This window comes from Bidens hawaiensis, unplaced genomic scaffold (genome assembly GCF_021521415.1).
Source record: "Bidens hawaiensis isolate Kalapana, Puna unplaced genomic scaffold, B.hawaiensis_p1.1 tig00007411_1, whole genome shotgun sequence".
Lineage (NCBI taxonomy): Eukaryota > Viridiplantae > Streptophyta > Magnoliopsida > Asterales > Asteraceae > Bidens > Bidens hawaiensis.
In genome coordinates, this window is record NW_027491515.1 from 635721 (window position 1) to 661012 (window position 25292).

At 33.6% G+C, this 25292-nt stretch overlaps 2 protein-coding genes and 1 pseudogene across 2 annotated transcripts; 1 reads left to right on the forward strand and 2 right to left on the reverse strand.

Annotated features, from left to right (window-relative positions):
* Positions 1-2214: 2214 nt before the first annotated feature.
* Positions 2215-2871, reverse strand: LOC143635116 (uncharacterized). The gene has a single exon (XM_077103011.1). It carries the CDS (start codon positions 2869-2871, stop codon positions 2215-2217), a length of 657 nt encoding a protein of 218 aa, XP_076959126.1.
* Positions 2872-6597: 3726 nt separating this feature from the next.
* On the forward strand, positions 6598-7308 carry LOC143635117 (auxin-induced in root cultures protein 12 pseudogene; annotated as a pseudogene).
* Positions 7309-21887: 14579 nt separating this feature from the next.
* On the reverse strand, positions 21888-25075 carry LOC143635110 (cytochrome b561 and DOMON domain-containing protein At3g25290-like). Its single transcript, XM_077103006.1, has 3 exons — positions 24886-25075; positions 23121-23375; positions 21888-22245 (listed from the first exon to the last, which is right to left on the reverse strand). The coding sequence occupies exons 1-3, from the start codon at positions 25072-25074 to the stop codon at positions 22096-22098; spliced, it is 594 nt and encodes a 197-aa protein (XP_076959121.1). The 5' UTR covers position 25075; the 3' UTR covers positions 21888-22095.
* Between the last annotated feature and the right edge of the window lie 217 nt (positions 25076-25292).

Below are 25292 nucleotides of genomic sequence, written 5' to 3' on the forward strand. Positions count from 1 at the left end.
CAAGCCGATGAAGTCTACGATGGTCCTCGGTTCCCGCAGGGAACTGTAAATACTCATGGGTCTCATAAATAACATCACCGTCGTCCAAACCTTCATCGTCCGACATAATAATCTGCTAAATTACAAGTTACATAAAAAAAATAGATAAGTAATAATTGGATTAAAAGTATACCATTTGAAAAAACATAATTACATAAAAAAAATTAGTTATGTTTTTTCTTAGTTCGGGTCCAGTTTGGTTTCACGGTTCGGGTGCTAACGATTTAGTTCGGGTCCTCTTCAGTTCATAATGAAGCTAACAACCAATTCGTTGTTGTTGTTGTTATTATTATTATTATTATTATTTTCATCTTTACAAAAGAGTTGAAAGGAAAGAGTGGCTGCAGAAAGGTAAACATGTAAACCGATTATTATTATTATTATTATTATTAATATTATTATTATTATTGTTTTGATGAATATGCAGTTACAACATATAAACCATACAGTGGGTCGACTGCAGCAATACAAAAGAGTTGACCCGAAAAGCAATAAAACATTCGGATAAGACGATTTGGTTCGGCTCTGGTTCGGGTCCGACTGCAACAATACAAAAGAGTTGACCCAAAAAGCAATAAAACGCTACTTTGTATCAGTTGAAGCGGTAAATTACCAACCCGTTTTGACCCAAAAACCAATCCTACCCGAACCAAAATATGAAAATAACCTTTCTTTGAATCGACCCGTTCCGAACCAAACCCGCTCTAGCCAACAAAACACAACAAAACAAATTTTAAAACAAAACAAAACAAATTTTAAGCCAACCCGTTTTGACCCTAAAACCGTTCCAACCCGAACCAAAGTATGAAACCCGCTTTACCCGTCGTGACCCCAAAACAAAACAAAACAAATTTTAAGCCAACCTGTCGTACCCTAAAACCGTTCAACCCGAACCAGTTTGAATAATTTTTTTAGACAAAATAAAACTAACGCACAGATTCAACTAATCATCTCAACTTTTAGTCATATTCCACCATTTCCTCATATGAAGCAAATATTAAACAATTAAGAACAAAGAACTGATACAAAATTTAGGGAATAAGGATGCATCAATGGTGATTAATCTATACTTACAAGAAATAAAGAGTTAAAATCCTTTACCTTAGTTTACAACAAGAGCGTCTTCTTGGCTATGAATTGAGAAGTCTATGGAAACTAAATTGATTAGGGATATCATACGCCTCTTCACCCTAATTTGTTTTGGTTTAAATTAGAGATTTACAAAAATAATTTTTTTGTTTTAAATTTTTTTTAAACGAGATTCTACTTAAATATGTGTTTAAATTAAATAAAAGATTGTTATTTATTTATAAAATATTTTTTTAATTCTTATTTTCTAAATAATAAAAGGCTAATAAACCTCAGTCTCCCATCTATAAAACTCATACCTTCACCAATTAAAAACTCCAACCTCCCACCCCAAACTCATACCTATATTTGTACTATAACTATGTCTTCTTCCTCGTCGATGAGTCGGTTTTCTCCTCACTCTAATAACGTCTTTTGTTATTGTGGTAAACCAGCTGTTTTAAGAACATCATGGACGCCAAAAAATCCTGGGCGTAGGTTCTATGGTTGTCCAGATGAGGTAAGTTATTTATTTATTTATTTATTATGTGAATTACTTCTTCTTTTTTGCAACTTAAATCACTTCAATGGTATAACAGGGATCAAAATGTCAATGGATTGGTTGGTTTGATCCAAAGATGTGTTCAAGATCAACTGTCATAATTCCTGGATTGTTAAATAAGAAAAACGAATTGAAGATTGCAAATAAAGAGTTGGTTATGGAACTCCAAATTAGTGTTGCAGAGAAAAATAAATTGAAGCATCAACTGATTATGAGTTGGATTTTCTTCATAATACTTATAATTGCCATTGTTATGCATTAAAATTTGAGTTAGTGATGCACGTATTATTATATGTAATGGCTTTATGTATGATGTAATGGTCTACCAACCAATTTTAACAACTCTGATGTAATGGTTTGCAACTTTTTATTTGACATAAAATTTCCCAATTAGATTAAAATACAACATGCATAACATATATCATCCTAAGTCTACATAATTAGTTTGACGTTCTGTTTGCTGATCTGTAAACATTTTTATGCGCAGCCGATACAAGTCTTCCCAAGCACTTACCATTTCATGTCTGAAATGTTTCCAGTAAGAATTAATTGTTGGCATCAGGTATCCCTTCAAACTTAACAACCACAAAATGACAATCGTCGACATTTAGAATGGTAATGGCAGCATGATTTAGGATTTCTTGAGAACGATGTAACAATGGAAAAACTATAGAATTGTTACGTTCATCTGTTGACAATGAGTGAACGATCACCCCATACCTATTAGCGATCATAAAAGCTGTGGACGGCATATCCATCCAGCGTTCTCGTGGAGCCATTCTATAGCTTGACCAATGCAGGGAATTAAATACTCTATTACAACGAACGTCATCGAATACATGGATGTACACATTCCAATTACTCATCATCTCTTGTATAAGTTCATTTTGTATATGGATCCAGTCATCTTCAGGACAAACTAGAGCAACAGCCGTAGACCGAAATCCACAATTTCCATCAAGAGCAACATCTTGTATATGTGAAACAAAAGGTTGAAGAATGTAGTGAACTTGTTCTAAATACTTGTGATGGTAACGTATCTCTTGAGAAACCGGCACATAACTATGTCTCTCATTGTCTTGGCTACCCATATAAGAACTGTGTCTCGCATTTTCTTGGCTACCCGTATAAGAATTGTGTCTAGCGTTGTTTTCGACACCGACAAAGGAACTATGTCTGGAAGGGTCTGCCTGGGTGGGCATGGTTTCATGAACGCTTAATGATGTAGAATTACTGCGTTTGAGAGGGGGCTCGCGTTTGCTATTTTCCTTAGACTTTGTCGGCGGACGCCCGCGGTTATGTTTTTGGACTTCTGGTTGTTGACTGGTTGATGAGGCTAGCCTTACTAGTGAAAGGAACTTTGACAACATACTTTTTTTTCCGCCCTTTGACTCTTTTTTAAATTGTTGTACAAATTCTTATACCAGCTTGTTAGCTTTTGAGTCAAGACCTTCATCCTCGTTAATAAATAACGGATCGAAATCCAACTTCCTCCAATATATATCTATCGAATCCAAAGGAATGGTTTGATCTAAACTCAAATACTTTGAAATCATACATGCACTTGGCATACCACAACTTGTGCGGACATGACACCCGCACGTTCTACCAGACTCCATCAACTTGTTGACCCGGTTAAGCTCGCCCTATAATATATCTAGAGCTTTACATGAAACATGACGGCGTAACTCGTTGAAAAGTGGTATGTTGTGGTGATTCATTTTCTTTTTACGACTCTCTTCAAAGGTTTCTTTTATGGCTGTTAGCTGGCTCACCATGATTTGATCGATAATACCCACAAGTTTATCAAGCGTAGAGTTCTGGGTCACCATGTGTTTTTTTAGAAGAGAGTGTGCGCTCTCAACTCGATTCGTTGTGGTATTACCAAAATTTAGATTTTGGTATATCCACACAGATACAAACTTTTCTTTATACTTATCGAGCCAGTTGATGTTAACATAATCAAGTACTCCTAAAAAAAAATAATCAATACATATGACAAGTAATAAACATCTCCTGAATCAAGTTAAAAAAACACTTAATATGAGAGCTAGATAAATTACTTTTGTGGTCGGCAATTAAAGTATCATAAAGTCGCCTGTATCTTGACTCATATTCAGGGAGAGTGCTAGACTTAACCAACCAGTTCCATCGACCAAGAAATTGTTCGTATCTTCGGCGATAGCGAAGCTTTGCCTGCAATGCTTTTTTATGTTCTCATTAATGTGCCATCTACACAATAGTTTGGCAGCATTAGGGAAGACAATTTCGTAGGCATTTATCATGGCAAGATCACAATCTGTTAATATCACATGTGGCATCATGCAGTTGTCTAATGTCATCTTTAATATAGTTAGCACCCACGTGAAATTATCCTCCTTTTCATTGGATATAGCTGCCATTGCTATATGAAATGTCTTGTTGGTTGAAGTTACACCAACGATTTGTACAAACGGCATCTTGTATACATTTGTATTGTACGTTGTGTCTATCACCAACACATGCGGGAATGCACGATATATCATATACGATGTTGGATGAACGAAGAACAAATCCTCCAAGGCATTTGTGGATGGATTTGTGCGATGGTTGTGTATATAAGTCGTGTCTTGCAACAAATTGAAAAGAACCTCCATCGGGCTTTTTCCTCGGTGATCCTCTTTACGGATCTTTTGCCCTTCATTGTAAACGGTTTTGATGCAAGTCACATTTCTTTCATCCTTAGACTTTAAGTTACATAAAATGTCACGTGGTGGTGCTCTGTTTTGATACATATCATGTACCATAACCTTTTGAGCAGGAGTAAGTCTACCTGCGTATGCGTGACCCTCAAAATATTGAACTAGTTCATTGTTGTGTGTATCATCAACCACCCGCAACCTCCAACCATTATATTGTCGCAAATAGTTGCCTATTAAGCTAAAATGGCAACCCGTTTTGATTGTACCAGAATGTCTAACTGTCGCAGTACAATTATGACCCACCATGATCACACTTTAGCCAAACTTTAACGACTTCTCCACCGGCGTTTGTCTTCGACCGTTGGGTTACTACGACAACACCAACTTCACGGCCTATTGTTTTCACCCAGTCCTTACGTTTGTCGACAGACGAAAACAACTGAAAATAAATTTAACCTTCTATTATCAACAATATCTTAAATATTAAATAACATAAACATACTTTATAAAATTATTTATACCTCGTTGGTTGAAAATGGTGAGACATTGTCGGAAGTTTCACCAACACAATCATCTTGATTGTCATCATCATCAAACGACATATCTAACTCTTTTTTGTATTAATTTTTTTTAAACACTGACCACTCTAATTTTTAAACACTAACCACTCTAGATAGTTTGTTGTGACACGGTAACCTCTCAATATATATTTGATTGGTTAGAGTATTGCGTCGTGTCATATAATTTACGGTGGAATATTATTTCATGTCAAATAATTTACCGAATATTATATCGTGTCAAATAACTGGCAGAATATTGTATCGTGTCAAATAATTATCCTGCCTGTACGAGTCGTATAGCCTATACTACTCGTATAAAACTAGTCATTCCCAGACATGGTACACTTAACTAACGAGTCGTATAGATTATACTACTCGTATAAGTCTTAACTATGGTCAAAATCATCTGAAAAGCTGGTATGTACGGACTGAGAAGGGTGTATCAGGATTCAAAACGACTCGTATAGGCTATACTAGTCGTATAGAGGGTGTATGGTTATTATACGAGTAGTATAAGCCATATGTCTCGTATAATTACCAACACCATCTCATATAACTCATACGACTCGTTTTAGAATTTGGTCAAACACGTTTTCCAAGAAAGTGGTGGATGTTAGGGTACGGAAGCTTATACGACTCGTATAAGCTATACGAGTCGTATAGATGGTGTATGAATCTTGAAGAAGGGTGTCTTATTAGTAGGACCCTTTAAAAAATTCATTGTAGAATGTATTTTTCTTTATTGTATGACGAAGATGCAAATATGGAACAGTTGATGGATAGTTTTTGAAATTCACTGCATGGAGGAGAAAACATATAATGAAGACACTAGCAGAGCAGATTATTTATTTATTTTTTTGTCTGAACGGCAATAGAGCAGGTTATTTAACAGCACAATTTTTCTGTATATAATAATATGCAAAGCCAGTTGGTTTGATGGCTAAGGTTTTCTTAATAACTTAAGTTATGTAACGTTTAGTTATTACTTATTACTAAAGTTACGTTACTGTTGTGTCCGTGCTTTTATAAAAATTAAAATCAATCAATTCCCACAGCGAAGCGTGGGTGCAAAATACTAGTTCAATATGATTAGTATTTGATATTGAATCCTTGAAATAAACGAGTTTTATCTCACCGTACTGTCATACCTTAGAGCAAGTGTTGATGGGTGTTGGCCTTAGATGAGGTTTTTCCCATATAGAAAGACGAGTGTATCATGATATGGTTAATTTATCTAGTACCCAATTTTGAAAATTAGTTGGCTGTTAAAATAAAAAAAATTACTGGTGCCCACTTCGAATTCCAGTTAGTTTCTCCCAACTTTGGTTTCTCTCCAATACATGATGCATGCCGTGAGGTCAATATTCGACGTGCATTTCGCTTCACATGGAAGTCAAACTACCATTGGCGTTATCTACGCTCTCAATCACATCAAACTAAATTTATAAAAGAATATATCTTAAAATTAATTCTCATACCGACAGATCCGATTTAAGACAACGAGTTAATAACTACAAAATTTAAAATATAATCTCTAGGGACCACGTACAATCCACCCTACCGTAACAACCGTGGCAATACATTCCAATAATCCAATGTTCCATTCACTATATACACACACAATATTATTCACAATTCACAACCCTCCATCTCAAATTCTACACTAACATTATTATCATTATTATTCATGGCCATGCGTCACCCAACACCGTCCGTATTCTTCCTCATTGTCACATTAACCTGCTTACTTTTACGCTCACCCACGCACGCACAAACATGCTCATCCGAAAAATTCACAAACAAAAAAGTGTACACAAACTGCACCGATTTGCCTACGCTCAATTCCACACTCCACTGGACGTACTCGAACGACAACTCAACGCTTTCCATCGCGTTCACCGCACCACCCGCGACCCCAAACGGGTGGGTTGCATGGGCCATTAACCCTAATGGGATGGGCATGGCCGGTTCACAATCTTTTATCGCGTTTAAAGACTCGAACAGGACGATGATTGTTAAGACGTATAATATTAGTTCGTACAAGTCTATTGTTGAAGGAAAGATTGCGTTTGATGTGTTGGATTCCAGTGCTGAGTTTTCTAGTGGGGTGATGAGGATATTTGCTACGGTGGAGTTGCCGGAGACGATGGCGGAGTTTAATCATATTTGGTAAGTGGGTGGGTCGGTGGTGGATGGGTTTCCCGGGAAACATGAGTTTTTGCCGGCGAATTTGAATGCTAAGGGGAAACTGGAACTTGCTGGAAAGAGTGGTGTGGCCGGAAGTCCTGCAGTTGCTCCTCCGACTCCTTCGAACGGTGGTTCGGGTTCGGGTTCGGTTAATGCTGCTGGGGTTTATGGGTTTGGTATTGTTATCGGATGTTTGATGGCATTCTTCTGATCATCGGAGATGAGTTTCTTTCTTCTTTCTTTTTTTTTTCTAATTATTGAATAATTAAGTTTGTACTTTAAATATACATGTAACACGTGAACGAGACTCGAATCTATAAACATATTCATTGGTCTTGGATAGATTTTAGGAGATTAATTCTCGCATAGTTATAGTTATAGTAACGCCTCCTATAAATGTGTGTTATTGTTTTAAATTTTAACGGCATAACGTGTGTTAAATGACTCATTAACAGTAGTGGCGACGCTTGAATGAAACGCCGGGTGACCGGTTTAATATGTATAAAAATTGTCATAAATCAGGATGGCCGGACTCAAAATCTTTGAACAAAAACAGGTAAATCTACACTAATGGGTAAAAAAGCGGAGATGATTGGGGCCACCTTAGGCCACAATACAAACTTCTGCTTAATTAGCAACATATGTTACATTCACTACAATTATACTCTTCAATTTTTCTCTTTAAGAAACTATCAGGTGGCTAGCCCCATATTGGCTAATGTCTTTTTATAAGCAAGAATAAACTATTTTGAAAGTATAATTATTTATAAGTTTACATTGAATTAAGAGAGTTATAAGAGAGATGGTTTTACATCAAAGTTTACGCAATTAACACTTAAACGTAGTTGGTAAACATCTTTAGTTTGAAATATGAGATATTGGGTTCGATAGTTGTATCACACAATAATTTATTTTTACACAATCACTAACTTGTTATAATGACAAATGCGTATGCCTTCAACTCCTTCAACTAAAAAGGTTGTGAGCTTTACTATCACTTGTCACTTAACAAAATAAAATGTTCACCAGTGATTAGTTAAAGAAATCAACTAAAATTTTCTGCCACGTCCGCATAATTGGGTCTAATTGTAAGAGGCATGTCATCCTAAGAAGACGTAAGTTCGGTTCTCACTTGGGCCGATTCAAAGGCATCTAGGCGAATGGATGAATCAATGTTTTGATCTCGGGTTTGAACTCGACAGAGGCGAGGGTTTATAGATTCCATTAGGTTCCTGTGTATCAGGGAATACGGTTTCATAGCGGTCGAGAAGCCAACCTTAAACATGGTCATGAAAAAATAGATTTACATTTTAGATTTTCTGTCGTTATAAAAAATAATTTCTACTTTCTTTAAATTACTCAAATCAACATTGGGTTCTAAAAAAATGGTGGCCGTTAAACACATAAAAGAATTGGATTGACTTTCAAATAGAAATAAAATTGAATGAATTTATGGAACACCACTTAGCTTGATTTCCGTCGTGTGAACTATTTCCTGAAGTGAATAATATATTTTTATTCTTATGAACTAAAAACTAATTTAATTACACTTTAGTGCCACTAAATTTTTTATATTCATAACTATATTCCATGTTATAAACTTAATAAAGTATTTCATTTTAAGATCGACGGACTCATCCACTAACTCGGGAAAGAGGCTATTACAGTATTACACGGTTTCTACCTAGTGCATCACTGCATCTCATACTCATGATTAGAACATTCAAAGGCACATTCAACTCTTTATAAAGGTGCAACATGGTCTCTCATTGTTCTTAGATTCTAAACCAAAAGGCTTTTCATTTTGAAAAACAAAACAAAAACCAAACAAAAATAACTACTTTTTTTTAACATTATGCATTCATATATGTCATTATGCATTCATATACGTTCGATTAACGGAAATTCACTTTCCTTTTTATATTCGGTGGAATTCGTTCAATTAGCTTTCTATGGGGTGATGGTTAAGGATTGTGATCTTTATGGTTTCAGTTTCAAAATTGACTTAAGAGGGCTTTCCTACAGTGATGAGTTTCCTTCTTGATGGTGTCTGAGTGAGTTAGATATGAAGCATCATAATCCTATGGACGGCTGACATCATATCTCGAAAATGTTTGCTCGGATATTAGGGCAGTTCCACACACTGTTACTCATATAGATATATTACCCATTGATGTGCTAAAAGTAGTATAATAAAAACACGCTAATCTAGACACTAAGTAATAAATTCTAGACTCTTAAACTTAACTAAACTACTAACCGGCAAGTGAACCGATCGACTCTAGTACAGCTAAGTAAGTCCGGATATCGAACCCACATGACTCTTTAAATTACGTTTACTAGCTAATTAGACTCAACTGAAGACACGACTTATTTATTTATTATTTGTTTAAAGGGGTTTAACTAATAAACTAATTTAAACTAATTAAGAAAAATAAAGATGACTAAACATAGAACTTAGACTTACTTTAGATGATGATGAACAACCACCTAGGCTAGAATCCCCTAAGTTTCAGTTATCAATTAACCGAGAGACTATTTTGTTATGAAACTGGGATCGTAAAATAGACGCTTAAGAGAAAACCCGAACAGGATCCCTGACCCTTGTCAAGAGACACCTATGGATTTCTAATAAGTTTTAACACTCACTAGTATTAACAATTAAGTTTCCTTACGGTCACCTAATCAATTACAAACTAGTTCCTTTATACAAAATCCTACCTTACAGCGCGGAAATCAAAGGCAGTCTAATATATTCAATTAACTCGATAGACAAAGTTAATCAATCAAACCTAGAGGGACTCCTTACGAAGAACTAAATCTAGCAATCCTGATCAACAAAGACCTATCAATAACCTAGCACCTTACAGCTATTTAGGATAGCAGCATACTTAGGTTTATTTGATTAACTAATATTATTCCTATGATCTTATTCGAAATCAATCATAAAATAGTCAAAAACACAAAGTAGATGACCTAATATCAACCTATTATAATGACAAACAATAATCAAGGCAACTATGGAATAATAAAACTCAACAAACAACCCTAAACACACATATGCATCAATTTAATATAATTAAACCTTTTAACTAGTTCATAAAACCATAACGATAAATAAATCCCAAGTCAAAATCAAATGTTAACAAAGGTTCATCATAAGCCTAGGCAGTCTATAATGTTTAGCCTATCATTATAAATTCAAACAAAACGATAATAAAAGAAATCATGGAGAAAATAAATAAGAACGGAAGATTAAAAGTGATAAAACCCGTGGTCTTCGTTCTTGGATGATAAGCACTTCGCCGGCTGATTCCTAGCCTTCAAACCCACCAAACATTGCAATCCTAAGCTCCAGGAAACTCCAAATTCGGCTCTGGTTCGCAGGGTATGCTCAGGATTAAGTTTAGGGGTGTTTATATAGGTTTTCTTGGCCCAAAACTGATAAAAAACGAAGAAAATTCGAGAAACGGTTGCCCGGCGCGCCGCGCGGCGGGATTTGGCCTTCCGGTCGCGCAGCGCTCCGGATGAGGGGGGCTGACCGGTCCGGTTCATTTTCTGATGCGGTCCGGTTCGTTTCCTGATGCGGTCCGGTTCAATTCTGATACTCCGGTTCACCGGTTTGGCTTGTTTTAGCTCTTTTTTCGCCCTTTTTAACCATGAACAAGTCCCAGAACCTATATTATTCAAATAAATTAGTAATATACAAATTCTAATAAAAACCGAATGAAAACTAATAAAATATTATATTAAATATACAAGGGAATTATATATATTTAGCATTATATCAAATATCCCCACACTTATCTCTTTTTCGTCCCTGAAAAAGTCTCATTGCAATGGGATCAACATTAGAGAAATACAGTCTTAAAAACATATAAGGTTATCTTAAAGCTCAGACAAAAGTAAAAACCGCGATTACCGATATTGTTGTCCACTTAAACCCAGCCACCAGCTTATCAAGCCCCCAAGCACATTAAGCATTTAAGTTTAATTGATATCAAAAACCTATGGGTCTCACACCTTTGGAGTTAAGATCCACCTACCCCATCTCAAGCATAGTAAAGACAATTAAAAATAATCGAGTTGAAGCAAACTGGTTCAACATATCACCGTAAGATAACAACCCCATAATGGTAAGAAGAAAATGCACTTAGATGGAATTATGGATGTTAGGTCAAGTGAAGTCGTACAAGCATGCCCTAAATATTATTGGACTTTGTCCTATATATGCCCTAAGAAAATATTTATTGACTAAAAACTTTGAGCCCCAATAGTGTATCCTCAGAGTCGCCATCCCATTGGTAACACGTAAACTCTCAGTCTCGTCTAGTATGTGCACTTTGGCCTCTTTTCTATTTTTGAGAATGTTTTTTTGGCATTTTTCATTACATAACTTTTCTCTCTTTTTCTTTTCTTTTCTCTTTTTTTTTAAATTTATTTATTTATTTATTATTTTTTTATTGTGCACTTAGGCATCTTTAACATAAATATATAATTAAAGACTAAAGCTCGTATAAAATTGGACATGGCGGGCGCCACCACTCTTTATTTATTTTCATAAAACGGAGTGGCGTGCTAATTTTAAAGTGCATTTAATTCTCACCACCTTAGGGTAATCAGCTTATGGTAATACTCCCTATACCTTATTGAATTTCAGCTTCACTGTCCCCCCTAGGATGAGAACCCACAAAATCTAAGATTAATTAGGTTTATTAAGAATATGCAATGGAAAACCTTTCAAGACTAGTTGGGCCTATCGACACATCCCAAGCTTAGTACGCTTTCTTTAATTATTTCTTATATTATTAGTAGTTTGAAAAACCGATTCCCGATAAATATCCTCATCTCCCCTTTATGTGCAAAAAGAGACAAAATCAATGGACATTTTTCAAAACTTTTTTTTAATATAATTAAAAATTTAACTATGACTCAAATATCCTATCCCCACACTTAAATTTAGCATTGTCCTCAATGCAAGGATAAGGACTAAAAATAAAAAGAAATTCGAAATACAAAAACTAAAAGCCTAAATAAAAAATAAAAATAAACAAACAAGATAGATAAATGGAAAAGACTTAGCTGGAAATATGCGAATGACGATATGATGCCAAAGTCTTCTTCCATGAATGCCCTCTAACTCCGAACGTACGCATCAAACAATATCTAAATATATCTTATCAACTTGATAGATATTAATCTTTCAAAGTAGTTCACCAGACCAACCAACCCACCCTATATATAAAACATGAATAAATAGCAGCAAATAATAAAAAGTATACATTTCTTGCTGCTTCATCCCCACACTTGAATGTTGCATTATACTTCAAGGGGATTCTCTTATAGCTCAAATTCTACAAAACTTAAAAACACAAAAACAAAGAAAAGATACAAAAGACTACGTTAGTGACTCGATTAATTATACAAACTCTACGAAACCTCCCCACACTTGAACTTAATTAGGAGGTTTTTCTTTGATCTGGACCCTATCCAACCCGTTCAGTTCCACCCAGTACTTGTTAAACATTGAAATTTTCTCGATGGAATTGAAAAATGATTTAAAAATCTTTAATGGGTCAGACCACCAAAATTTAAACTTACCTGGCATGAACCGGATGCATGACATGTATCAAGAAGACTGGTCGTTCTTGAAATTCAATGGCCTCTTCTTTCCTGTAGACCATCTTCTGACTTGCAAATTATTCCGTTTCGCAGATGCTCTTCTCTTCGCCTTCTCCCTTGGTTTTGATTTATGAGCAACATTTATTATAAGTGTCACGGGCCAGCTATGGAGTTCTTCCACTACCACCAATTCTATATATTCTAATAGGGATTCAAAAAATGCTAAGTCAACCTCCGAATCGAACTCACCTATTTCATCGTACTCAGGCAAACCTTCGAACTCCAAATCCAAAAACTCATCCTCCTCACACAACTTATTCTCAACCTCTTCCTCAATACCAAACATCAACTCAAGTGAATCTCCCAAATCCACTTCCTCCTCTATCTCTTCTTTCTTCACTAACGACCTTTGATAAACAACCCACTCTTCTTCATATATTTCATCATCAGAGTCACTCCAGTAATTAGCAATAGTAACCTGTAGAACCGGAGGTGGGACTTCATCGTCCATTTTCGTCTCTGTTACTTGAGTGATCCCCTCATCTGGCACATCAGCATACTTCAATAACTTCAATCTCTTTTCTTCTTCCTCTTCTTTGTCCAATCTTCTAGTAATGATTTATATTGTACGTTGAAGATCTATAATAACGTTCTGCTGATTTTTCAAGATGATGTCCTGCTCAACTAACTTCTGTTGGGAATCTGAGGCCAGATATTGAGCCAACATATTCTCTAAATTCTTCATACTACTCTCGGACAAACTATTCTCAACAGGGTTGTTATTAGAATATTGACCATCAAATTGACCCTGATTATGCTGCGGCTACTGATATAGATCATCATAATAATACGAAGGAGGTCCTTGCCAAAAATTTAGTTGCGGCTGCACAGGAGGGTTAGCATAATAATGTGCCAAACACCCTACATATTGAGGACATATAAGCGTAAAATGGGGTCCACCACAAATCTCACACATATATACGAGACTCAAAAGAAGAAAAAGACACGGACAATTAGACTCCTACGACTCAAAATAAAATAAAATAGCACGTATGTAGACTATTACTAAAATACTCCTAAATAAAACTAACAATTAACTAAACTATATTAACCTAACTCCTACAACTCAAAAACAAAACAAAACAAAACAAGTAGCATGTATGTAGCAAGTAAATCTAATCAAAGCTAATAACGCAATTGTCAAGAGTCACCAACAACGGCGCCAAAAACACGCTAATCTAGACACTAAGTAATAAATTCTAGACTCTTAAACTTAACTAAACTACTAACCAGCAAATGAACCGATCGACTCTAGTACAGCTAAGTAAGTCCGGATATCGAACCCACAGGACTCTTTAAATTACGTTTACTAGCTAATTAGACTCAACTACAGACACGACTTATTTATTTATTATTTGTTTAAGGGGGTTTTACTAATAAACTAATTTAAACTAATTAAGAAAACTAAAGATGACTAAACATAGAACTTAGACTTACTTTAGATGATGATGAACAACCACCTAGGCTAGAATTCCCTAAGTTTCAGTTATCAATTAACCAGGAGACTATTTAGTTATGGAACTGGGATCGTAAAATAGACGCTTAAGAGAAAACCCGAACAGAACCCCTGACCCTTGTCAAGAGACACCTATGGATTTCTAATAAGTTTTAACACTCACTAGTATTAACAATTAAGTTTCCTTACGGTCACCTAATCAATTACAAACTAGTTCCTTTATACGAAATCCTACATTACAGCGTGGAAATCAAAGGCAGTCTAATATATTCAATTGACTCGATAGACAAAGTTAATCAATCAAACCAAGAGGGACTCCTTACGAAGAACTAAATCTAGCAATCCTGGTCAACAAAGACCTATCAATAACCTAGCACCTTACAGTTATTTAGGATAGTAGCACACTTAGGTTTATTTGATTAACTAATATTATTCCTATGATCTTATTCTAAATCAATCATAAAATAGTCAAAAACACAAAGTAGATGACCTAATAACAACCTATTATAATGGCAAACAATAATCAAGGCAACTATGGAATAATAAAACTCAACAAATAACCCTAAACACACATATGCATCAATTTAATATAATTAAACCTTTTAACTAGTTCATAAAACCATAACGATAAATAAATCCCAAGTCAAAATCAAACGTTAACAAAGGTTCATCATAAGCCTAGGCAATCTATAATGTTTAGCCTATCATTATAAATTCAAACAAAATGATAATAAAAGAAATCTTGGAGAAAATAAATAAGAATGGAAGATTAAAGGTGATAAAACCTGTTGTCTTTGTTCTTGGATGATAAGCACTTCGCCGGCTGATTCCTAGCCTTCAAACCCACCAAATATTGCAATCCTAAGCTCCAGGAAACTCCAAATTCGGCTTTAGTTTGCAGGGTATGCTTAGGATTAAGTTTAGGGGGTGTTTATATAGGTTTTCTTGGCCCAAAACTGATAAAAAAACGAAGAAAATTTGAGAAACAAAATGCCCGGCGCGCCGCGCGGCGGGATTTAGCCTCCCAGTTGCACGGCGCTCTGGATGAGGGGGGCTAACTAGTCCGGTTCGTTTCCTGATGCGGTCCGGTTGTATTCTGATGCGGTCCGGTTTAATTCTGATGCTCCGGTTCACCAGTTTGGCTTGTTTTAGCTCTTTTTTCGCCCTTTTTAACCATGAACAAGTCCCAGAACCTATATTATTCAAATAAATTAGTAATATACAAATTCTAATAAAACCGAATGAAAACTAATAAAATATTATATTAAATATACAAAGGAATTATATATATTTAGCATTATATCACCCATCAAAACCCAAACCAAAAGATTGCCTACAAGAAAAATATTCATCTATTTTATGCCCTTATTTTGATAATGTACATGTAAAAACTTTAAATTCTTAAAACTCTACATCTTAATGCAGTAGACTTGAAGAGTTCAATGCACTATCTCAATTAGAGCATCACCAATAAATAAATCTTAAATAGTGTTTTGGGGTGTTTAGAGCATTATCATTTCGTTCCCTACCCTATATCCATATATATCATATAATTACACTAAAAAACACTGAATTTTCTCTCTCATGTTTAATTAAATAATAATTTTTATATCTTTATAATCATATTTTCTCTCTCTTGCACTCACAACTACTTTAAGAAAATATTAAAAAATTATACAGTATATACAGTAAAACCTCAAATTTAACTTTTTCATATAAATTTTCTCTCTTTTCTATTCACAACCACTCACAACCCCACTTATAATTTATAAACCCTTCTCACATAATTTTGGGATATGGGCTTAGAATGCTCTTACATGGCATTTGTCCCACCAAAATACCATCTCTTTTCTCTTCTCTCTCATCTTTCTTCAATCTCCTCTCATAAACATATTTTTAAAGATTCTTTCACAAGAATCTTACCTCACTTTCTCTCTTCCACCTCATTATCTCTCTTTTCCACATCACTTTCTCTATCTCTTCTAAAAACACATAAGAATATCCTATTAAAGATGGTCTTAGTATTCTATCTTTTTAAACTCTGACAAAACGTCGGCATCATATTTACTTTTATTATTTATGATTAATTCATACAAGTTATTTTACTCGCGTGTTGTGGCAAGTTATAATTATTGACGATTTTAAATGATGCTTTAATGTACAATATACATATATGTTTACCCACATGACCGATAACAAAGGATGGATTCCTAAAGATGGGTGTCTTGAATGGTTAGAAAATGTGTGGTATAAAGTGGCTTGAGAAATTAGAGAATTTTGATGATTTACATAAACATTAAAATGTTGACTTGCACTATTGACACAATATTTTAGGCATTTGATGAATAGTAAGTTTTGTGAGAAAGGTAGATTTTGGTTTTTAATATATATAATATATGTGTGCATATAACTGTTAAAACAATAAATAAATTTCATATTCTAAAAAAAAAAGAAAAATGAAAACTAAGTTACAACTTACATTTAATCTTATCTGACTATACTAATAAAAGAAAATTATGAGGATGATGTGACAATCCCATATTCATTCTTGGCTTAATCTCTCATCTCATACATCCTACCTATCCTTAGGTTAACGGGAAAAACCATTTTGGCAAATGAGTTATAATTTTCTTTCTAATTCTCTAATCTCTCATCTCATTCATTCTAGTTATCCTTGGGTTATGGATCAAAACAATTTTGACAAATGAGTTATAATTTCTCTTCTAATTCTCTAATATCTCATCCCATTCATCATAGCTATTCATGGGTAATGGGTCAAAATGATTTTGGCAAATCTTACTAATATATTAAAGTAAAACCATGTGTCCACATGGCATTCATCTAGGTTATCCACATAAGATGTCACATAATCAATTGCCTTTTATATTTTATCAATCTCATTAATATTTACATTAAATTCTAAATTCACAAAATATTATTGAAATCAAATCAATTCTTAACTTGAGACTTTATATCATCATTTAATTATCTTCTTATGTTGGAAACGCCTAAATGTAACTTATAAGTAATTCTAATATATATATATATGTGTGTGTGTGTGTGTGTGTGTTTGTTGAAATCTCGAATCAGTCTATATTCTATAATAAGTTATCATTTTTATATATAATTACAAAAATAACTAAATTGTTATACTTCTAAATAAAATTAACATAATTGTAAAACAAATAATGGTTTCTAAAATAAAAATACGTTTTGCCTTAAGTCCTTAACTTATGCATATTACTCATAAATTGAAACTGCTGACTCTTATTTTTCCTTAATTTATTCTTATTAGTCTTAAAATCAAATTATGTTTCAAATAATTTCTATGTTTACCAAGTTTAACAAAAATAAACTGCTAATTACATCACTATATAAGATTACACGGTCAAAACACATTCTTCATCAATTCCATCATTTCTATCGATGTCAGAAGCAACTATGTGCAAGTACGTAAGTTCTTCAGTCAATTTTCAAGCATTTAATGCTTAGTTATTCAATATGAAATACCATTAATTCTTATAGTAATCGTTTCATCATTTTAACAGGTAAATAGAGAATCAAAAACATCACAGTGCTTAATGAAATGGATATACTTTGAATCATACCAAGTTGAAGAAATTTGAAAATTAATGGTTAATCACCATTTAGTAAAAAATGAAGACAATACTTTGTTTTTTTTGTTGTGTTTTTGAATTTGAGAGTTTCTTTTTTTTTTCTAGGTGAATGTCATATGTACACATTGTATTGCTTTAATAGATTAGTAAGATTAAATAAAAATGATATTTTTTTAACGTTGTTTGTTTTCATTTATAGCTTTTATAAGTTTGTTAATAGGTATATTTGTTTTTAATGATCCCAACTATTGCCTTTTGGTCACTGCTAGTCCCAACTAATGAATTGACTACTAATGGTCCCAGCTTTTAAAGTATTTGTTCATAACGGTCCGCGACTAACAGAATCCTAACGTCGTTAGTTTCATGTCGCCAGAAAAACGGTTTTGGCCGGAAAACTCAATTTTCCCCCGAAAACTCAACATTTTCGTCCCAAACATCTTGGTAACTTCGTATCGGACCTTTAGGAACTTTTTTATAATAAAAGCCCCAATTATTGAGGTCGACGGAAACCCTTGAAACATCATCGGAATCGGTTGATGGTGCTCAAGTGGTGGTAGTTGGTTAGCGGTGAGTCAATTGGCGATGGTTGCGGTGTTCATGTGGTGTTTTCCAGAAACAAATTTGTATTTTCCGACCAAAAACGTTTTCCCGACGACCTGAAACTAACGGCGTTAGGATTCTGTTAGTCGATGACCATTAGGAACAAATACTTTAAAAGTTGGGACCATCAGTAGCCAATTCATTAGTTGGGACTAGCAGTGACCAAAAGGTAATAATTGGGATCATTAAAAACCAATATACCTTGTTAATAATCTTTTGATAGAAAAACAACTTTTGGTTCAATATTATCACAACTTAGTGTAACGTTAATATTTTACCCCTAATATTAAAAGTCTAAATAAAATGATTATTATGACTTTAAAATTGTAACCCCTAAACTTTAAACGTTTAATAAATGGAAATTATTTAGTAGTTAAATGGTTATTATGAGTTTAAACTCCTAACCACAAGTTTACATGTTTAATATTTTGATAACTTTTTTTAATTTCCTTTAATGTTTTTTGTTAAATAATGTTTGGAAATTATTTATATAATTTTGAAATTATATAGTGTTAGGCAGGTTTGGTTCATGTATTTTATAGGAATTGGAAATGAAATTGATAAACATTTCATCTATGATTGTGTTTGATTGGTAAGTAAAGGTATTCAAATGAGAAATATTTCCTTCAATTAAATGAATTCACTTTCTTTTCAATATGTGATGGAATTATAAACATTCCACTGGAATATGGTATGAATGTTTTAATTTCTAAAATAAATCAAACATGAAGATTTGGTTTGCAACTTAAAATTAATAGTGTATAAATAATTAAATATATCAAAAACTTATTAAAAACTTATAAATATAAACTATTATATAAAATAACTAAATTTACGTATTACATATAATATTTTTTTTACTTTATTATATTTTATACCGTTTGTAACACGGGCTCTAACCTAGTGTTGTATATAAAGAGATTTTTTCGAATTTGTAAATATGATATTCTAGACTTCTTATTATTTGTAATATTTATTTTATTTTCTCTCTTACTTTTAATTTTGTTCATTTCTTTCAAATAACGGACATTGTTTCCTTTTAAGAAATATCTCATAGAACAGTAACCAAGTTTCAAAAGTGTTCCAATTAGGTCACTCATACAATCTTTCTTCAAATCAGCTCACTAAATCTTCAAATTGAGCCTTATCGAATTTTTTGAGCGTTTAGAAAACAATGGAGGAGAACATGTGAGGGTCGTGATTTTGTAATATATGTAGTTATATTTAAAAATTATAAAAAAACTTTAATTATATTAAAAATCAAAAATAAAATCCATGTTACCACTCGACACCAACATAAAAAATAGATAAGTTGATTTCCTCATTGAAACAAAAACAACACATGATAAAAAAAACTTGTTAAAACCTATAATTTAATAAAATATGAAAGTTGAGTGACTTAATTTGAACACTTTTTAAACTTGAATTACCAGGAACACTTTTGAAACTTGCTTACTATTCAACAAAGTTACCCCTTATTTTTATTATTTGACAAATCCCGTGTAATACACGTGTGTCAAAAGCTAGTGTATATATATTCAAATATGTTTTAAAGTATAGTGTATACTAAATCTCTATTAAAATTGTATTTTGCAAGAAAATAATCAAAATTTAAGTTTTTTTTAATGTTTCAAATAAACAAAACATAAAGCTAGTTTTGATTTAGTATTAGGTGTATAATTATACTAAATATTAGAGTCCCATCACATGTTCACATGATACTAATACAACAAAATAATTATATTATCTATTTTATAATTCAATTTTGTTAGATATATAATTGTAATTATAGTATTTTATCTTCACGTGTTCACTTGAGAAGCTTCTGAATGACTTCCAGTCTTCCACACACTCAAAACTCTCCACCAACTCAAAACTCACAATTTATGAGTTCTGTGACGTTCAATTTTAGACTCTTACTCTAGTGAGATAAAACTAGACATTTTATTTTTAGTATCGATCTAAGGCCAATTTTCATAGAACTTTATACAAATACATGGTAAAAAAGACGCCAAATAATCAAAATAAAGAAATAGGACCACACTCGAAGGTTAATGAAGGTAAATCGTCAACAAATGATTTAATAATCTATCAAAGATAAGATTGCAAGGCAACGGTTCTCTGTAGCCACATCTTTATATTGTCTCAACCTTCGATATCTAGGTGCCAGAAGCCATTCTTTTGTAATATACAACCCATGCAAACCCTTTTTGATACTCGCCACTTGTTTTTCGTCATACTTGAAGTTTTGTCTCTAGATATATGTTGTCCCCAATGGTCAAGCCAAAATGGGCAACTTTAAAGGAAAAAAAAATCAAAAGGTTGTTTTTAGATTTACAAACTGATTGACAAATTTGATTGCTAAGGCAACGTAATGTGTTGTGTATGGTTTCAAAAAGCCGTTGTTTTAATGATAAATGTAATCAAGGAGAACGAGTTTATGATTCAAAATTGGTACATGAGACCTGGATGATGAATATATGAGGTCATGTTTCATTTTTTAGATGGTGTTGTCATCATACCATCATCATGACATATAATATACTGCCATGGTCCAAGGTTCGAAATTCCAATCAAGTGGAAACCATAATTTCAGCAATATTCAATGGTCCAAAAGTCCCAACAATAATTTATGATTTTATGGGGTAGATACCCATTTACAACAACATAAAAGCCCATTTCTTAATCAAGACTTTTGAAGATACTAATTTGCTTAATAGGCACATTGATTTTTCATGCTACTTTTAAACAAGAAACAAGTCTTGGGGGGGGGGGGGGGGCGTTTTTATAACTAGTTTTAAGGTGTTTGGAAAAATTAAGTTTTGTAAGTGCATAAGTCACAAGTTACAACTCTTTAACTTATAACTTATGACTTAAGCAAGTCATAAGAAGGTAAAATAAGGAATCCCAAACACCCCCTTTACTAAAGATGATATGATGCTAAGTGAGATAACCCATATTCAAGAAATCTAGAGAATTAAACACATCACAAAAGGTTATTAACTTATCATCATACTTCATGTTATGCGTTACAAAGGAGCTTCTTAGTGAACCAAATATACTTAAACTGTGAAGTCCATGTATTCAGTATAGTTCAGTCAAATCTTGACTTGTTTCGTGATATAAACCAGTAGCCAAACATGAATATTCACATCATCTACAATGGGAAGCCTAAAAACACTCACTCATTGTGGTTGCTAATAAATAAATCAAAGAGTTAACTTCCTTCCAAACCAAACCAACTAGTGCACTATCATGCAACTAAGATGCATAAAATCCAAAACAACATTTTTATTTGACTTTAAAAAATAAAACTCGAAAAGTATGAACAACATATCAACAATAAAAAACATCGTATGTAGAATGATTTGTTGTTCACAAGAAAAACTAATAACTCCTTAAAAGTTAAAAAAACACGCAAAACACCATCGATCATGTTACAAAAAATAATGAATGAACTATAACAGTAGAAACAAAATGGGTGGTTGAATTAAGGTGTCGATGACTGTTGTCTAGCGTCACCATTGCCATTGGGTTTAGTAACCTTCACGGACTTCCTTTTCAACACAACAATCCAAGTAAATGCTTCTAAAACCAAAGCAATAACACCCAAAGACGATATTATAATTATGTATGATAATTTTCATTTGCTTGAAGGTGATAAATTCTCAAGACCCTTGAACACATTCAAGACGCCAAGAATAATCACTATATACCCCGTTTCGTGATGGTATATGTTCCAATAAAATCTTATCTTGTGCCCCCTTTTCGGTCTCAAGAACAATACGAAAACCTATATAAAATACACCCAAATTGGGAAGAAAGAGAACCCAATGTGACGCATTATTAATTGTGTTGGGTTGGTTGGTTGAGTCATTAAACTCCGACATGATCCCTATATTATTTGTGTTAAAACATCAATTTGAAGACCCAAAATATGACAAAACATCAAATGAAAATGATAAGGTTTTAGGTTATCATATCTACCATGCTTAATAAAAGGGTTGTGTTCGGGGAATTAACCTATTTAATTATATAGGTCATGCTCCAATTGGAACGTTTAACATGTGTAATAAAACAAATCGATCCACTTAACACATTTTAAACAACCCACAAACTCGATTAACAATTTACAACTCAATTATTACATGCCATCCCGTTTGGCACGTTTACATATATGGGCTAAAAGGTCTTGTTCGGTTTACAGGATAGAAAGTGTGTATGCTTTAAGGTTAATGTTTTTACACGTATACAACCCGAACACACTTAAAAGGTGTGTAACCTAACACGATCCATTTAACTAAACGAGTTAAACAAGTTGTTAGATTATAATAAATAGGTTAAATTGATTGTTCTTGGGTTGGTGGGTCACTCTGTAACCCTATTTAATTAAACATGCTAAACATACTAATCCGTGCAATCAAGTGACCAACATATTATACAAAAAAGGCCAACCCGAACACAAAGAGTTATATATGACCATCCAAAAATTTTTTATTTTGTATCATGTTCGAAATTGACACCTCTCCTACATAACAAAGCCAGAGACACTATTTACTACTTAAAAAGACAAGATTTTGAACAATTTGATCATCAAAATCACTCAATACCAAAAATCTTTTAAAAAGGAGGGTAACGCAAAAAATATTTTGAGAGTTTAAGTTTTACCTGGAGTGTTGCAAGACAGAAGAGAGTGATTCCAATATTCTGGTGACCGGAATATTTGACACCTTTAGATTCACTTCCGAGCTTTAATCCGGTTACCCAGCCGGTAACCCCAATGGCATAAGCAGAAACTTGCAAGGACCCATGTAGGTAAAACCATGCAGGATCTACTGTTGGAAAAGTTCTGAGGTATCTAGCCATCATTATCCCCACCGGAAAAAGAATACCCCAACTTACTGCATTCAGAATCCCATGAATCTGAGCAATAATAAACAATTAAATTCACTTATAAAGTTACCAAAATTTGTTAGTTTAACATGAAAAAGTGTTCTTCAATATTAAAAAATTATAACCAAATAAAATTGGATTTTAATGGAAAGAAACTACGTTTTCCGATTGAAGAATTTACTAACGTTTATTCTATTCATAGTTTTGCAAAATGTTTTTAAACGACGTAAATGAAAGCTAGAGATATATGGGGTTACTTCTATGTCAAATACGGATTGTCTTTACCAACAAAAGAAAAATGGAATTGTATTTATAAAAATTAAAAGTGCCACTGTTCATATCATCGATATGAACTATTTTAGACAATGAGTCATATTTAAATGGTATATTGGTTTTAATGATCCCAACTATTGTCTTTTGGTCATTGCTGGTTCCAACTAATGAATTGGCTACTAATGGTCATAACTTTTAAAATATTTGTTCATAGCGGTCCGCGACTAACAGAATCCTAACGTCGTTAGTTTCAGGTCGCCGGAAAAACGGTTTTGGCCAGAAAACTCAATTTTTTCCCGAAAACTCAACATTTTCGTCCCAAACATCTTGTTAACTTCGTATCGGACTTTTAGGAACCCTTTTCTAGTAAAAGCCCAAATTATTGAGGTTATCGGAAACCTTAGAACCATCGTCGGAATCAGTTGATGGTGCTCAAGTGGTGGTAGTTAGTTAGCAGTGAGTCAATTGGCGGTGGTTGCGGTGTTCAGATGGTGTTTTCTGGCAAGAAATTTGAATTTTCTGGCCAAAAACGTTTTCCCGGCGACCTGAAACTAACGATGTTAGGATTCTGTTAGTGGACCATTAGAAACAAATACTTTAAAAGTTGGGACCATCAGTAGTCAATTCATTAGTTGGGACCAGCAGCGACCAAAATGTAATAGTTGGGACCATTAAAAACCAATATACCTATTTAAATTACAAAAGTATAGTGGGTGTCAATTGTGACGAGTTGATATTTACAACTTAAACCCAACCCAACTATTCATGTCAAAGATTCAACCATAACCCGCACAAATATAAATCAAGGTCAACCTCAATACGACCCATTTAACCTATTTTTTAAAATGAGTCCTACATGTTTAATAAGTTATCAGCAGGTTGTTAGTATTGTAATTGAGGGTTGTTAGCACAAGTTTCATAGATTAGTATGAATGCGATAAGTAGATAATTAATAGTGTAACAAGATTAAATTGTTCCTAATGATTTACGAAATCCAAACCATAAAATACAAAATTGAAAATTTGGGATTAGTGGATAATTAATCAAATTGCAAGTATATTTATAAAAAAAATATTTAATGTTTTTATTTTTAAATACTTGAATGGATTAACGGTCCAAACCCATTTTTTATACAAGTTAATCCAAACAGACTTGTTTTTTAAAAGGTTCGTGTCAGTCAATCTAAAATATGTCTTTTTATTTAATGTCGTTTCAAGAATTGTCGTCCGTATGATATATTTGTCTCTAAACTATAAAGAATACTTACATTTCTCTTTTTTGTTGCTGAACTCCCGCCACCTAAAATCTCACCACTCAACAAATTCAAAATGCCTTTAGACCCCAAATTCTCCGGTTGAAAAGCATGTCTTGCCGGGACACCCTTCTCCTTCACCGACCCTCCCACCTGCCACACCTGATTCACCGTCATCTGCCCGTTTTCCGACAACCAAACCATCGCAAATATCCTTGTAGGGGTATGGTACTAAACCCGGTTTTACGACCCTAAATTTATTATGTTTGGCTTATTTTATTATATGGACTAATACAATGTTATTGGGCTGAGGGGTTTTAAGGAGGTAACCCTAACTGAGCTAGGCCCATTAGGGTACCATGATGGTGGCCATGTGGCTCTCTATATAAGGAGGTCTCCACCTCCTTATTAAAGGGTCGTGC

Coding starts and splice junctions, on each gene's coding strand:
- LOC143635116 (XM_077103011.1), bottom strand. CDS start 2,871: ATGCCCACCCAGGCAGACCCTTCCAGACATAGTTCCTTTGTCGGTGTC.
- LOC143635110 (XM_077103006.1), bottom strand. CDS start 25,074: ATGGTTTGGTTGTCGGAAAACGGGCAGATGACGGTGAATCAGGTGTGG. Junction 23,376..24,885: donor CAGCAACAAAAAAGAGAAAT/GTAAGTATTCTT, acceptor ATTATTGCTCAG/ATTCATGGGATTCTGAATGC. Junction 22,246..23,120: donor TCTGTCTTGCAACACTCCAG/GTAAAACTTAAA, acceptor TATTTTATATAG/GTTTTCGTATTGTTCTTGAG.